This window comes from Antechinus flavipes, chromosome 2 (assembly GCF_016432865.1).
Source record: "Antechinus flavipes isolate AdamAnt ecotype Samford, QLD, Australia chromosome 2, AdamAnt_v2, whole genome shotgun sequence".
Lineage (NCBI taxonomy): Eukaryota > Metazoa > Chordata > Mammalia > Dasyuromorphia > Dasyuridae > Antechinus > Antechinus flavipes.
This window is the reverse complement of record NC_067399.1, coordinates 422971224-422986403: the sequence shown is the minus strand read 5'-3', so window position 1 is coordinate 422986403 and position 15180 is coordinate 422971224. Positions and strand designations below refer to the sequence as shown.

General features: G+C 34.7%; 1 protein-coding gene across 1 annotated transcript in view; it reads left to right on the top strand.

Moving 5' to 3' along the window:
• The window catches only part of LCP2 (lymphocyte cytosolic protein 2), a 68860-nt gene that overhangs the window by 43175 nt on the left and 10505 nt on the right, over window positions 1-15180 (top strand). Inside the window, exons 7-15 of the mRNA XM_051978888.1 lie at window positions 2727-2901; window positions 3757-3842; window positions 4472-4538; window positions 4630-4713; window positions 10114-10139; window positions 10232-10251; window positions 10393-10482; window positions 11442-11472; window positions 14660-14672. Of these exons, the coding sequence (XP_051834848.1) occupies window positions 2727-2901; window positions 3757-3842; window positions 4472-4538; window positions 4630-4713; window positions 10114-10139; window positions 10232-10251; window positions 10393-10482; window positions 11442-11472; window positions 14660-14672 (592 nt within the window). The remainder of the gene's footprint in view (window positions 1-2726; window positions 2902-3756; window positions 3843-4471; window positions 4539-4629; window positions 4714-10113; window positions 10140-10231; window positions 10252-10392; window positions 10483-11441; window positions 11473-14659; window positions 14673-15180) is intronic.

Genomic DNA, 15180 nt, shown 5'->3' with positions numbered 1-15180 from the left:
GATAATGGATTTAAACCTAAGCAGAACCATAACTGGCTTATTTACCTAAAAAGTGCTATATTTTATATAAATTAGTATTTATATTATTTTTGACATTTTAAATAGAGAATAGTTTTCTAAGTGAATATCAAATATTCTATTGTTCTCACTGTTAATATATTTAATTTCATATATTTTATACAATTGCAGTATATTAATCACAAATAAAGGTAGAACTGAGTTAAAGAGATCATCATGTTATCATCATCATTACTACTACAATAACTACTAGTAATAGCCAGGTATCATAACAGGACTATTTCATTAAAGAATTAGTATTCCTAGTTACTCTAGGCAGATTTTTTGTTAGTTGCAACTGGAATAGATAATCAATGATGTCTTCTGTTCAGTGGTAGCCATTTATAAATGAATTACTCCTCTATTTAAATAAAATAAAATTTTCTTGACTTTGAGCTCTTTGAATAAGGATGTGGTATTCAAATAGGTAGAAGTAATATCTTTTCTACTTATGATACATACATTTATATGGATTTATTACTGTCCAAATCCCAGTCACATACATTATCTCCTTTAACATAATACACAACAAACATTTCAAATCATTGGATAAACATTATTATTTCATTTAATGGAGATGTTCTGTGGCTAAGTGAAAAGCACATATGCAGAATGGCTAAGATATATACATATTTTTTAAACTACATTCATAACTCTACTACTTGTATTGCTTCAGAAAGTATGGCTTTATTAGTTCTTTCTGTAAAGATACATTCCTAGGTGTCAGTATTAGAGGCCTGTAGTCTAACAGAAATGAACACAATGAAAACAAAATACTTCACCTTCTTGGAGTAATAGGTTGTAGTGGAAAGAGTACTGGACTTGGAATCAGAAAGTCAGTCAGGGTCCTCTGATACATCTTAGCAAAGTGATTTCATGCTTCTGGACCTCAGTTTCCTTATCTGTGGGTCTTTCCCCTATCATTCAGATATGTATTTCTTTATCTGTAATTGCAGTCTTCAAATTGTAAGCATGTGAGTTAGACAAAAACTCCAATCTATCTTCTGATGTCTTATCTTGGCATGCAGTTGACCTTGGATTCTCTAGTCAATTCCAGCAAGCAAAATGATCTGTCAGATACTACTAAACTTGAAAATTCAAGTAGGAGCCAAATGATGGCCTATTGTCTGCTGTTTGAGGATCAGACTAGCTAAGTCAGAGAGATTCATAACCAGTCTGGCCACAAGGTGATAGAATTCCATCCACATAAATATCAAAGACCACCTATTAAGATACAGAAAGGTCGCAGTCTGTGTTGGTAGGGAGAATAGTCCACATTGTTAGAAATCCTTGAAGTATTTAAACATTTTTAAAGAGATGGTAAAAAAAAGAGAAGTCATAAACACAAAGAGATAATGTGATTTTTTTAGGTATAGGCCATTATAATTTCAGAGAAAACTATTGTAAATGTAGACATGATAGAGATTTTAAGAGGCAGATATAAAGAGAGTGTGTTTTGAAGACTGTGTGACCAAAGGCAGGCAGATAGGAAAATATCAATTTTGGACAGTAGGTGGTAGATCATTTCGTCAGGAAATAGACCATGAGAAGAGTAATATGAAATATGTCTGGAAAATGTAGGTGGGAGTAAGGTTGTAGGAGACTTTAAGTGCTTACTTTGGGTTGTTATTCTTTATCATAAAAATAATAGGGAACCACTAAAGATTTTTGAGCATGAGGAGAGGAGTGACTTTTCTAGCATGTGTTTCAGGAATAATTTCACAGCTTTATGAAGGATGGATTTAAGAAGGCAGATGTTTGAAACAGGAAGACCAATTAGGAGATTATTGTGATAATCCAGATGAAAGTCTAGATGACTTCTACTATGTGCATGCGCATGCATGAGAGAGAGAGAGAGAAAGAGAATATGGAGGACATCTATTTTTACTCCATTGCCAATCAATGATAATGAATCAAACCTCTAAAGACCCTGAGAAACTGAAGAAAAACCAAGAGAAAACAAGGTCCTGGGATTCAAGAGAGGGGAGAATAATGAACACTATATAAGGCCAAGAAGGTTGTGGAATGAGTCAAAAAGCTATTAGTTAATGGTTACCCCAGAGAAAGCAGCTTCATTGAAGTAAAGTCAGAAGTTAGATGGAGAAATAAAGGGGAAGTAAGTAAGTTCTTTGAAACAAAGATTGGCATTTTTTGTCTAATTCCCAGCAATAAATTAATCCCTGATACATAGTAGACACTTAATAAATGCTTGTTGATTAATAGAGAAAATCAAGAGTTATAGGGAATATACTAAACTGTCTTCAAGCATTTTAAGGATTATCATGTGCAACTGAGAGTAGTACTTATTCCACTTGATTCCAGAAGGTATATACTAGGAATCATTGTTGGGAAATGCACTGAAAGTAGATTTCAGCCCCATGTAAACAACTTCTTAAAATTGAATTTGTTAGGGTTTTTTTTTTTTATTACTAAGTATTGTATTCTCTCTATCACTTGATCATTTATGAGAGGATGAAAATGTGGTCAGCCATCCAAGATTGTCTTTGAAAAACTATCTGGTCCTGCTTAATACTTCTATCAAAGAAGCCATGGTATTATGCATAGATTTCTTTCATAAAGATTTTATAAGAATAAGATGGTAGGCACATAGGTTGGTTCTTAATACACAAATGTAAATAGTCATTACCATCATTATAATATGTTTGCAGGAAGATGATTATGAAAGCCCAAATGAAGATCCAGATGGAGATTATGAGTCCCCCAGTGAAGAGATGGAACCTGACCCAGAAGATGATGAATATGAGCCCCCTCCTTCTAACGATGAGGATACCATACAGAATACAATCCTTCCTGCCAAGCTTCCTACTGGTTCCATGTACATAGGTAAAGGACCTAGATTTCTTTTTCTCAACTCTGATAGGTAGAATAAAAATGTTTCAATTAAGCCTCTTAATTATTTTAGAAGAGATACCATGAAAAAGTAATTTAGGGTTGTGGATAGTTAGTCAAAGATTTGATTTCATTTCTGGGATTTCATATGTTGGGGGGGGATTACTTATTTTTTCAGTACTTCAGGCAACTCTCTAAAATGATAAATCCCAGATTGATTGCCAGTCTGCAATGGAGGAGAGAGTTTCCACACCAAGAGTTCCCTATAACTGGATCATAAACTCCATCTCCTCCAAAAAAAAGTAAATCTGGCAGCTTTGCCATTAATCCACTTTGTGGCTCATACAGGTCTTTCATTTTTCTTTCCTTTTCTAGCTCCTTCTCTTTCCATTATTTCACAGCTCCACAGCTTTGTAAGAGTCAGTGTAGTAGTGGACATAATGTATAGTGGTCCTAAAGTGAGGAAGATTGAATTCCAACCCTGCCTCTTACATATTCTGGTTTGCAACCCTAGGCTAATTTCTTAGTCTCTCAGTGCCCCAACACAATTCTCTGACTACAGATAGCAAAGTTGTCAACCTGCATCACTAGAGAAACTTACAAGGAATTCACTACAACAATGAGCTCATAGCTCTACTTCCCACTCTTTGCTAGACTCCCAAAGGCCTAAGGCCCCTAAAGTTTCTTCCAAATGTTCATATATAAGTACAGAAGTTGCATATTGAAGACAATGAGCCCAACTGTGCTTTTAGAGTAACTCTATTTCATTTTAAGAACTTATTGTTATCTTCTGCTTCTTTTCCTTTATTGTGGTTCCTCTAAGACTTTTTTTGTCATTGTTGTTGTTAGACAGGCCCCCAATTGGGAAAAACCCTCAACAACCTCCAGTTCCCCCTCAAAGACCTTTACCAGCCATTGGTGGCCGAAACAACACGGTAGGTTTCTTCTGCTTTTAACTGACTTCATCTTCATTTATTTTAACTGGCTTCATTCTGAATGAGATAATATTTTCCCAATACTGAAAAAAGTGAGAAAATTTTCTTTAAAACAAATATAAGCAGGATCAGCTTAACATAGTAATGATATGTGGACCTGCCAATATGACCTACTTTCAAGAGCACTGGGAAAATCCCTACATCCTTCAAACAGTTCCCTCCCTTACTGGCTGATGCCTGAAATTCCCTTTTATCTGGAGATAAAAATCTTTCACTCTTCAACTAAATAAGGCTTGAAATGTATATATGCATTAGGAGGATGGGGGTGGGAATCACTTTCTCTTTCTGAGTCTTATTTTTCTCTTCTGCAAAAAGGAAAACTTAGATTGGTTAACTTTTAGTGCCTTTATTGCAAGCTGTCTTGTGACTCTAGGTCATTCATACTGAAATTCTTACTGAGGGATACAATAGACTGGAGATTGTTAGGAAAGGAGATATTAGGAAAGCTGAAGACAAGCCCAGTGTCCATAGATTTGCTTAGCCTTGACCTAAACATAAATATGAATCCCCCCTCCCTCTTCCTCACCCCTAAAATATTGCCTTACAATGAGGGCATCTCTTCTGAACAGCCTCCTCATCTTATATCATGCAATCCTGAAGACTCTATTAGAGGCAGAAACAACCGGACACCCAACCGTAAGTACAAATCTCTATCTCTCTACAGACCATTATTTTTTTCTTCCAATGACTGGATCTTCAAATTTATGTAACTGTGATTTGCTTTCAGTCCCTGCACCATCCATAGACAGAAGTAAAAAGCCACCATTGGATCGTACATTACCTCAATTTGAAAGAGATTCTTTGGGAATAGGTGAGTAGTTTACATCACATATTATACTGATACTGAACTGCTCTATATTTCTAAACAGTGATATATGTTGCCAAAAAATGATTTTCAAGGGTAGAAACAGACTTGAACAGGAAGTCAGAAAATCTGGGCTTCTTTGTTCTATCTGCCACTGAGTGAGTGGTCTTTCAAGAACTTAGTTTCTTCAGCTGTAAAACTTAATTGGATCAGATTCCATTTTATTTAACAAACACTAAGTGCTTATAGGCAGCCAGATGATACAGTGGATAAAGTATTGACCTTTGACTCAGGAAGATCCAGATTTGAATCTGGCCTCAGATTGTTACTAGCTGTGTGATCCTAGCCAGATCACTAAATCTCTCTCAGCCTCAGGTTCTGTATGTGTAAAATGGGGACAATAATAGTACCTATATTTTAGGGGTTCTATGAGGATCAAATGAAATGAATAATTGTAAAGTGCTTAGCACAATTTCTGGCACATAATAGGGCTTAATAAATGTTAGCTATTAAAATGATGATAATTATTTATAAGTTATTACAAAAGTCTTAGTGGGGTTCTAAAGTAGTAAAGCTTAATACCCCATATTTACAAACCTTAAAGTTCTGTATAAGTGCTAGCTCTTTTCATGTGCTAGAGAATACAAAAATTTGTTGTCAGTAACTCAAATATCTATTATCCTAGGAAGAGGAGGATACATGTAAGGGATGTTCTAGTCACAGTGCTGTGAGTAATATGGGTAGGTTCATAGTGCTTTTACCTGGAGAATAAGTGAATCACTCAGGACATTGGAAGGAAAATCTTAATGGAATCTTGAAGAAGGGAGAGGACTTTGACAGAAGTAGAAAGGAATATCTATATTTAGCCATGTGAATAAAGGTATAATCTTTATTCAGAAAAGAGAAGGGTAACAATGGGCTTATAGAGCAATTCTATCTGATTTGAATATGTAGTATTCATCTGAGAGTAGTAAAAAACCAGGTGGAAAAGATACATTGGAACTACATTGTAGAAAATCTAGAATGTGAGAGTCAGGAGGATCAGGACTAGTTTATGCTTTATGTATTAAGTGATGGAGAACAATTCAAAGCTTCTAAACAAAGGCATGACATGATCAGAGCTGTTTATTAGAAGATTACTAAAAATTTTCTGTAATGTTTGGCTTGGAAAGGGAATAAATAAAAGTTAAAGAAAAAAAACTATTTAACTGTTACAGTAATATGCTATTGTTGTTCAGTCATTTTCAATATTGTTGATTTTTTGTACCTACATTTAGGGTTTTCTTGGCAACAATACTGAACTGGCTTGTCATTTCCTTCTCCAGCTCAGTTTATAGATAAGAAAACTGAGGCATACAGGTTAACTAACTTGTAAAGAATCACAAAGCTAGTAAATAGCTGGGGTCAGATTTGAAATCAGGAAGATAAGTTTTCCTGTCTCCAGGCCCAGAATCCTATCCACTGTACTAGCTAGCCATCCCTTACAGTAATATATTTGAAATCTGTTCTCTGCTCTTCAGTAATATGACCATCACCCCAGATCAGATCATCATTGCCTCTTACTTGGACCTTTACAATAGCCTCCTAATTCATCTTCCTGACCTAAGGACTTTCTATTTTGTTCTCTGATCTAGTCATCATTCAGCTTGTCAAACTGATGTTCTTAAATCACTTCTTTGACCAAATCTTTCCCTACTTAAGAAACTCTAGTAACTCCCTCTTGCTCATAGAATAAAATACAAACTTCTGTTTGACTTCTAAAGTCCTTCATAAATTGGCACAGTCTGCCTTTCCAGACATACAACATTATTCTCCTTCACTTACTCTATATCACAATCCATCAAACCCACTTACTGTTACTCAGAACACTTCATTTCCTTCTTCCTGACTTTGCATAACCTTGTATCCCATGTCTAGAATGAATTACCTCTACAGATTTCCCTTATAAAAACTCTGTGTCCCTTCAAAACTCAGCTCATGTGTTGTTTCTTACAGGAAGCCTCTCTCTATTCTGCCAGTTGATACAATTCTCCCCATCCAGATTCAAATAAACAATGATGATTGTAGTTGGATATGAGAGACAGAAGTAGAATCAATAGGAAATGTCAACTTACTGGATCCTAAATTACTAGGGGAAAGGGTGACATCATCTATAGAAATAGATATCTGGATGGGGTGAAGAAGGTTTTGAGATGATGTATTTGTTTTTAGGCATACTGAATTTGAGGAACCTGAAGCCCATGAAGGTAGAGCTATATGGCAGGCAAATGGAAATATTGGACTGAAAAATTCTTTAACGAAAGGAACTTAAAGTCCCTCTCAGGTGTATCATGGAATAATTCAATCCTTGCCCCTGACAAGGATGGATCAACTGTAACCTCTTCTCTCAAGCCCCCAACTCTACTTTCACTCCCAGTCCTATGGTTTACAGATTGCCTCGCCTACTGTTTGACAAAATCTTACTGAGCCTTCTCCACTCCTCTAAATTTAGGTTTCATTACCCTTCACATTTTCTACAGTCCTAAAGCAAGAAGATTTCCGCAGGGCTTAAGCTAATTCTTCCATCTGTGCTCTTGGTTTTCCCATTTATCTCCTCTAACACTGCTTCATCTATCATTGCTTCTCTTGCCTCTTCAGTATTCCCCTATGTTTGTTCTTTTTTTCAAAACTTGCAAAAATGTTTAGATGTCTCCTAATGGGAGAAAAATCCCTCCTTGATCTTAATATGCTTGCAAAGAATAGTTTTTGTTCCCTCCTCCCTGTGACTAATACACTTTTAGAAGCAGTACATCCACTGCTAGATGGCTCACTGGTCCTTCAAACTCAATTTGTCCAAAATTGAATTCTTCACCTTATTAAGTCCCAAGACCTTTCTCGCTACCTAATTTTTTTTTCTCCCTGCTTATGGCACCATCATTCTTTCAATCATCCAAATTTTTTGTTATTATTTTTGAGTCATTTCAATTTTGACTTTTTTGTGACCCCATTTGGAGTTTTTTTGGAAAAGATCCTGAAGTACTTTGTCATTTCCTTCTCCAGTTCATTTGTACAGATGAAGAAAATCAAGGCAAACTGGGTTAAATAACTTGCCCAGGGTCATACAGCTAGTAAGTGTCTGAGGCTGGATTTGAACTAAAGAAGATGAGTCTTCCTGACTCCAAGCCCAGAGCTCTATTTACTGTACCACCTAGTTGCCCTAACCTTATAGCTAACCATTTGCAAAATATTGTCTATTCTATCTCCACAATATATTTTGAAACTATCTTTTCCTCTTCACTATTCATGTACCCTTCACCCTAGTGAAGGTTTTCATCTAGTCTGGTTTTTCATCATTTCTTGCCTGAACTATTCCCCGCCTCCCCCATCTCTCAGCTTCCTTTTTTACCTTTAATCTATTCTTCACATTGCTTCATGCATAATTTTTCTAAAGTATTGTTCTGCATGCAAATATCATCTTCAAAATGTAACATCTTAGAAAATTAGCTGCTGTCCAGAAAATGTGGGCAAATCAGCCAACTTTTTATTTAAACTTATTTAAATATGGGGCAGCTAGGTGACACAGTGGATAGAGCACCAGCCCTGAAGTCAGGAAGTTTAAATCTGACCTCAGATATTGAATACTTCCTACCTGTGTGACCTGTGAACTTATTTAAACATCAGGGTATAGGAATGTGGGATTTTTGTTATTGTTGTTTACTTCTTGTTATTCTTGGTATGGTGTCCTCAGTAAGAACAAATTAAATTAAAAAACAGATTTTATGGAAAGAAAAGAGAATCACAGAACAAGAAGACAAATCAAGTTATGAAAATGAAACTAGGCATATGTCTTAACACCTTGAGGTCTGAAAGGCCCATTTGCAGGGCTCTGAAACCTTGGGACTCTATTACACCAGAAAAAGGCTGCTGAAGGCTTCAAACAAAATACCAAAATGCCAAAGAAATTTCACTGAATGGTTTTTCATATGCTAGTCCCAACCATTTTTCTTATAATTTCATATTCATCTAAAGCACCTACAGGTAATAGAGAAGTAATTTCCTGTTCCAAAAGAAAACAAATTTGACATATGCAAGGGGTTCAAAAATAAGGTATGCTCAAGGAAACTAAGAAGAAAAAAGTCATATTAAAAATCCTATTGATTAATTTAGTGAAATTTAGTGAAAAAGCTGCTCTTGCCTCATGATACAGTGTAAAAGAGCATTAGACCAAGATTCAGAGGACCTAGCCCTGAATCCTCATTTGGTAATTTATGATTTATATAGGCCTGGGCCTACAGCTACTACATCACTCAATCTAGGCTTCAGTTTCCTTTTGAGATTACAAAAGGTTGAAAAGTTTACCCTAGATTATCACTAATGGTCCTTCCATCTCTGATATTCTAAGATTGTTCTATTAATTGAGAAAATCAACATTGTTGTCTATATAGCAGCATAAATGAAACCTTCCTCTTTGCTAGAATTTGGGAAGAAAAGACCAAATGAATTGTCTGAATCTGATTTCTTTAGTGGGATATGAGGAGCCAAAGGGAAAGAAAGAGGTCAGAGGAAAAAAAGGAAGAATAGTAGTTTTTACATTTTAAAGATTAAAATTGCTAGAGTTTTTGTTTGTTTGGGAAGGGGGGGAGGGTTGGGACTGATAAAAGTTATTTAATTTCTACTTTTACATTTTGAGCACATTAAGTTAAATTCTCTTGCTCTCATTTCCAACAAGAAAACCTTTTTTATTCCCTGTTTTAAGGGAGGAACTAGAAAATTTTGGAAGTCTATTTTTATGTGAAAATATCCTTCTGACCCTATGAATATTGAAGATACTGCTGCTAAAGCATTTTTACTGAGCTGAGTGTTCATAACTGGAGATGTAATGGATTTGTTGAAGAAGAGATGGACACAAAAAAGAAAAAAGAAAGGCTAGTCCCAGATATGGAGTTGAGAAGGCCCTTAAAGGTCATTTATTCTAACATCAGAGAGAGAGAGAGAGAGAGAGAGAGAGAGAGAGAGAGAGAGAGAGAGAGAGAGGAAACAAGAGAGAGAGATGGAGAGGAGGGAGGAAGGAAGGAAAGAAGGAAGGAAGGAAGAAAAGTTTGTTCTATTTATGGATGGTTCAGTACTACAGAAACTTCAACCTTCTATGCAGTCATACGAAACTATATGTGATCTTGGGCAAATCAGTTCTTACTTCTATAAACTTCATTTTTTTCTTATATTCAATAAAGAGGTTGGATGATGTGGGCATGAAGGACCTTGCTTACTTGTTCTGATAGTCTTAATTTGAAGAAAACGGCTTCCATACTTGAAACCTTCACAACTGCAAATGCTTGATTACGCATCAAACTGTTTCTAGGTCTCAAATTAGGAGAATTATGAATTAAATTCAATCCATTTAAAAAAATGTTCATTTGTAATTTGCAGGCAAAAAACCAGTTTTTCCTGACAAGGTAAGACATGCCTTACTTTAAAACAGCATAATACATAGTCATCCAGTGGAACATACCAAAGATTCTGATATATCTTTCATTGTATTTTATAGCCTTTAGCTCCTGCATTGAGGTAAGGAGAAGGGAATACATGGCAGATTAAAATGGAACATTTTGTAGAACTTTATCCTACAGAATGCTATTTGTTAATTTTCTTCAATTTGACTTTCTTTAACTTGACTTTCTTTATACATTTGGTCTCTAAATACTACAGGCCTGTTAGCGATCGCTTACATAAAATACAAAAACCTCCTTTGCCACCTGGAGAAAGACCTGAGAGAAATGTAAAGCCAACTGTACCAAAGTAAGTTTACCTCTCAAATAATGCATGAGAGTCAAATAACTGAAGGTAATTTTTAAAGACATGTCTAACATATAACCAATGACATGAAAAGAAATATAATGGAAGCCAGTTGAAGACTGAAACTCTTAAACTCAGATGTAAAGTAACTTAGCATAGATGAAATGAAAATAAGACTTTAGAAAGGTGAAAAGAAATGCCTGACAGCTAAATAGTCTTTGTAAAGACTAGCCTTATAGGTTAATCTTACCTTTGCAGGGAAATAGTTAATATAATAAGAATTACTGTGTTTTTTGCAGATGTCATTACCAATAGTGACATTTTTCCCAGAATATTTCTAATAACTTTTTTTCTTTACAATGTAAGGGAACATGATCTGGGACTTAACAACGTAGTCAAAAAGCAGGATATTTATTTTTAAAACTTTCCAATTGTTTTGTTACATCTTTTTTTTATAACTTGAATGTCCTGGCCCTGAAGTCAGATCACCTGGGTTCCAGCTTCTGCTCTACTACTTAAATGTATATATGACAATGGACAATTCATTTGATGTCTCTTTATCTCAATTTTCTTCTCTGTAAAATAAGGTGGTTGAGTTTAGATGATCCCTAAAGTGCATTTTTAGCTCCAATATGACATGATCCTATTTCAAGAGCAATTAAAATTACGATTTGCTGAACAAGCAGCTTTTTGACTATTATTTCCATTGGAAGTTCTAAAGATTCTCTTCTTATTACCCATAATGTTGACATAGAAATTAAATGCTGCAAATCTCTTTATATACAAGCTCCCTGCATACTCTCCCAGTGGTTTTGTTTCACATTTTAACTAATTTAAATGTGCTAGATTCTTGGTGATTTAAACTTAAATATGCAAAAATGGAAACTTGATCATTCAAATCCCAACTATTTCCACAGGGGAAAGAAACTAATTCTTTTTATTGTTCCCTAATTCATTTTCAGACATGGATGGGAAGCAGACAGAAGAGGTGATGTAAGTACAAAATGTCTTGTTGTCAAATATGATACACATTAAAATCTACCACAAATTACTGGGCTATAAGGATGATGGCAATAAATACATAAGAACAATCTCTTACAAGCAGGTTGGAAGAATCACTATGACTCTAGGCCACATGCCCAAATTTTAAGGTCTTTGTTATACCATCCTGACCCCTAAAATACCAAATATTCAGGATTTACCCAGGTCACCCAGCGAATCATTAATTAAATTAATCAATCAATCAAGTTTTATTTAATGCCTCTTATGTCTCAAAGCTATGTTTTATCCTGGTTAATGAGAAACGGTCATCTATGGAGTATTAAGTCAGTATTTCTAATATGAAGTAGGTAGCTAGGTGACAGCACAGAGGATAGAGTGGCAAGCCTGGAATAAGACTCAATTTCCTGAGTTTAAATGTGGCCTCAGATATTTACTAGCTGTGTGACCTTGGACAAGTTATTTAATTTGATTGCTTCAGTTCCTCATCTGTAAATTTAGCCAGAGGAAGAAATGGCAAATTCCTGCAGTATCTCTGCCAAGAAAATGCCAACTGTGATCACAAAACTGTAGTTTTAACAACTACAAAACAGTCAAGTAGCAGATGAGACAAGACTGACGTACTTAAGACAATTAAGGAACATCACCAGATTTAATTTAAGTTTTGAGTTGTGATATATATATATATATATATATATATATTTTGGGAGCTAAAGATCAATATGTACTTGAACAGTAGCTTTCAGCTACCAATAGGAATAATAAAAAAATAAAATAAAATAAAGCTGTTTAATCAGCCAAACTTATCTTTAGCTGCTATTGAATTGGAGTCATGGTATGTTAAAGCTAGAAAAGGATTTTAGAGATCATAAAAACCTTACACAGGTTATGGGCAGAGCTATAATTAGGCACTTTTGAATCTGAGGTGGATGGGAAGAAAGGGAGAAGTATAGTTGCCTGGAGGAATGAAAGCACTCTTTGTTGCTAAAGACTGAAAGGTTGAGGGGACAAAAGTATGTCTTAGGATATGTTAAATTTTGATACTTTGAAACAAAGTGCCATTCTTTCCAACTAAGTTATGGCTTTGGCAGTAGTCTTGAAGGATTTAAAGGATTTAGATAAACTGAGGAGTTAAAAACAGGCTGAAAGGACAACATGATCAAAAAGAGAAATGAATATGGTATATTTGGAGAACATTTAAAACAATTGCAGCAAGCTAAGGGAGGTAGGAGCAGTGGTTGTAGGAGATAAAAACAAATCTTTATAAGATAAGAGTAGATGCTGAATATAAATCAAGGTAGAAAAATATGAAGTCAAAATTTATTCTTAAATGAAGTGGTAGTATGATTAAAGGAAGATTATGTTTTAGGTAGCCCTATCATAGGCAAAGTGATACTATTAGTCTACAATTGTTCAAATGCCACATCCTGAGCACGACACTTGATCTAGGTTGTACTAGGTTGTAACTAGGTTGTACCTGAATCTAAGCAGGATCTAAGTCAGGTAAACCTTCGTTCAAATCTGGTCTGATCCTTACTAGCCATATGACTCTGCTTTAACCTAACCTTCCTGACCTTTCTAAATAATAAAATGGGAATTATAATAGCACTTACTTCCCAAGGTTTTTTTGAGGATCAAATAAGATAATATTTGTAAAGCACTTAGCACAGCACATAGTAGCTGTTGAGTCTTTTTTCACTTGTATAAAATTTTTTGTGATCTCATTTGGGGTTTTCTTGGCAAAGATACAGATGAGGTTGGCCGTTTCCTCCACCTCATTTTTGAGATGAGGAACTGAAGCAAAAAGTTAAGTAGTCTGCCCTAGGGTGATATAGTTACTAAATATCTGAGGTCACATTTGAACCCAAGAAGATAAATCTTCTTGACTCTAGATCCTGCAGTCTATCCACTGTACTATCTAGCTGCCTCAGTACAATAGTAGGTAGGTGCTTAATGCTTATTTCCTTCATCCTTTTCATGGTGGGCTCACTGATAATGTTTGGGACAGTTCTTTTCTTAAATGCTCAGTATAGTACAGGACTACATAAAATGCTTTTTTGGCTGGTTCAAATTAGTCCTTATTTACATGAAGCAAGAAAACAAGATGATTCACAATACATAAAGTATTGCTTTTAAAAATCAATATAATATTAAAAAGAACATCAACATAACCATCCAGTGCTATTTGTCATGTAGTGTGGCTAGGGTAAACAAAGACTACTTTCATCCTAGTCTTTCTTTACTTACTGTCTATTTTCTGGACTCTACTTTTTCTCAAGTTAAATTTTTCTCTTTACTCAATTAAAAATATAGCAAGGAAGGAAAGAAATAATCATTTACTAAGTCAGGCACTGTACCAATATTTTATTTGATCTTTACAATAACCCTGGGAGGTGGTTGCTATAATGGTCCCCATATTATCATTGAGGTAACAGAGGCAAATTTAAGGAATTTAAGTGCCTTGTCCAGTGTCATATTGGTAGTAACTGAGGTGTAGTAACTGAGATTGGATTTGAACTCAGGTTCTTCCTGACTTCAGGCCCAGCTTTCTATCTAATAATAACAATATTAATTATTTATTAAAAGCTTTCTACATAAAAAGAATAATGACTATTAATAATCATTGCTATCATAGTAATTGATAGTAATAGGCATCTAGGTGGCACAGCAGATAGAACATAAGGTCTGGAATCAGGAAAAACTTGGATTTAAATTCAGCCTTAAATATTCACTTAGTAGGATCCTAGGCAAGTAAGTCACTTAATCTGTTTTCCTCAGTTGTCTCAACTGTAAAATGAAGATCATTCTAGCTCTTATCGCCCAGGGTTATTGTGAGAATCAAATAAGATAATATTTGTAAAGTATTGAACATAATGCCTTACACATAGTAAGTACTATAGTGTGGTGCGATTGCTGGCTGTTATTAAAGAAAGAAGTATAGGGAATCAGGAGTGGAGCCTAGAGAAAAAAGAATGAGTACATAAAGATAAAGATACTGACTGATCTTATATTTTAAAGCTTTATAGAAAATCTTACTCTTCTTAGTAATACATTTAATGTGATACTGTTTAAAAAAAATTCTGGTTGATCCTCATAGTATATTATAAAGATAGCAATGCCTTGAACTTTGAACTTTATACCACTGAAAGAATAACACTATTCTTTTTCTTGCCCACTCCAGGAAGAAGATGATGGTATGTAAAGAAAACCCTACTTAAATTATTCTTTTTATCTTTCCAAATGGTCTTTCAAATGAAAATATCTTATAAGGCAAAGGAGAGGTCTGATGCTAGCCATATTTTGTTAAATAGATGTATGAATACATAATGAAGTCAGACAAAATAATTTTTTATTGCTAATTTTTTAAGTAGAGAAGTAGATTATAATTTCATCAGTATGTATGGAAATTCTCTATGCCAATACAGACTTCATCAGAAAAATTCCTAGAAGTCACAGAGAAATGTCTAAGATGCAGAAATTAAGTGATTTATCCATGGTTACATAGCTAGTATGTGTGAATCTGGGCCTGTCTGATTTACTCACTATTTATTATATCACACCATCTCTCTTTATTAGGTTACCAAGAAAAAATATTGAGTTTATGCTTAATATTGCCAAATTTCTGAATTTTGCAATGCAATTTTAAAACAAATATGCTAGTAAGTGGCTAAGAACAGAACAATCCCAAATGTCTACATTTAT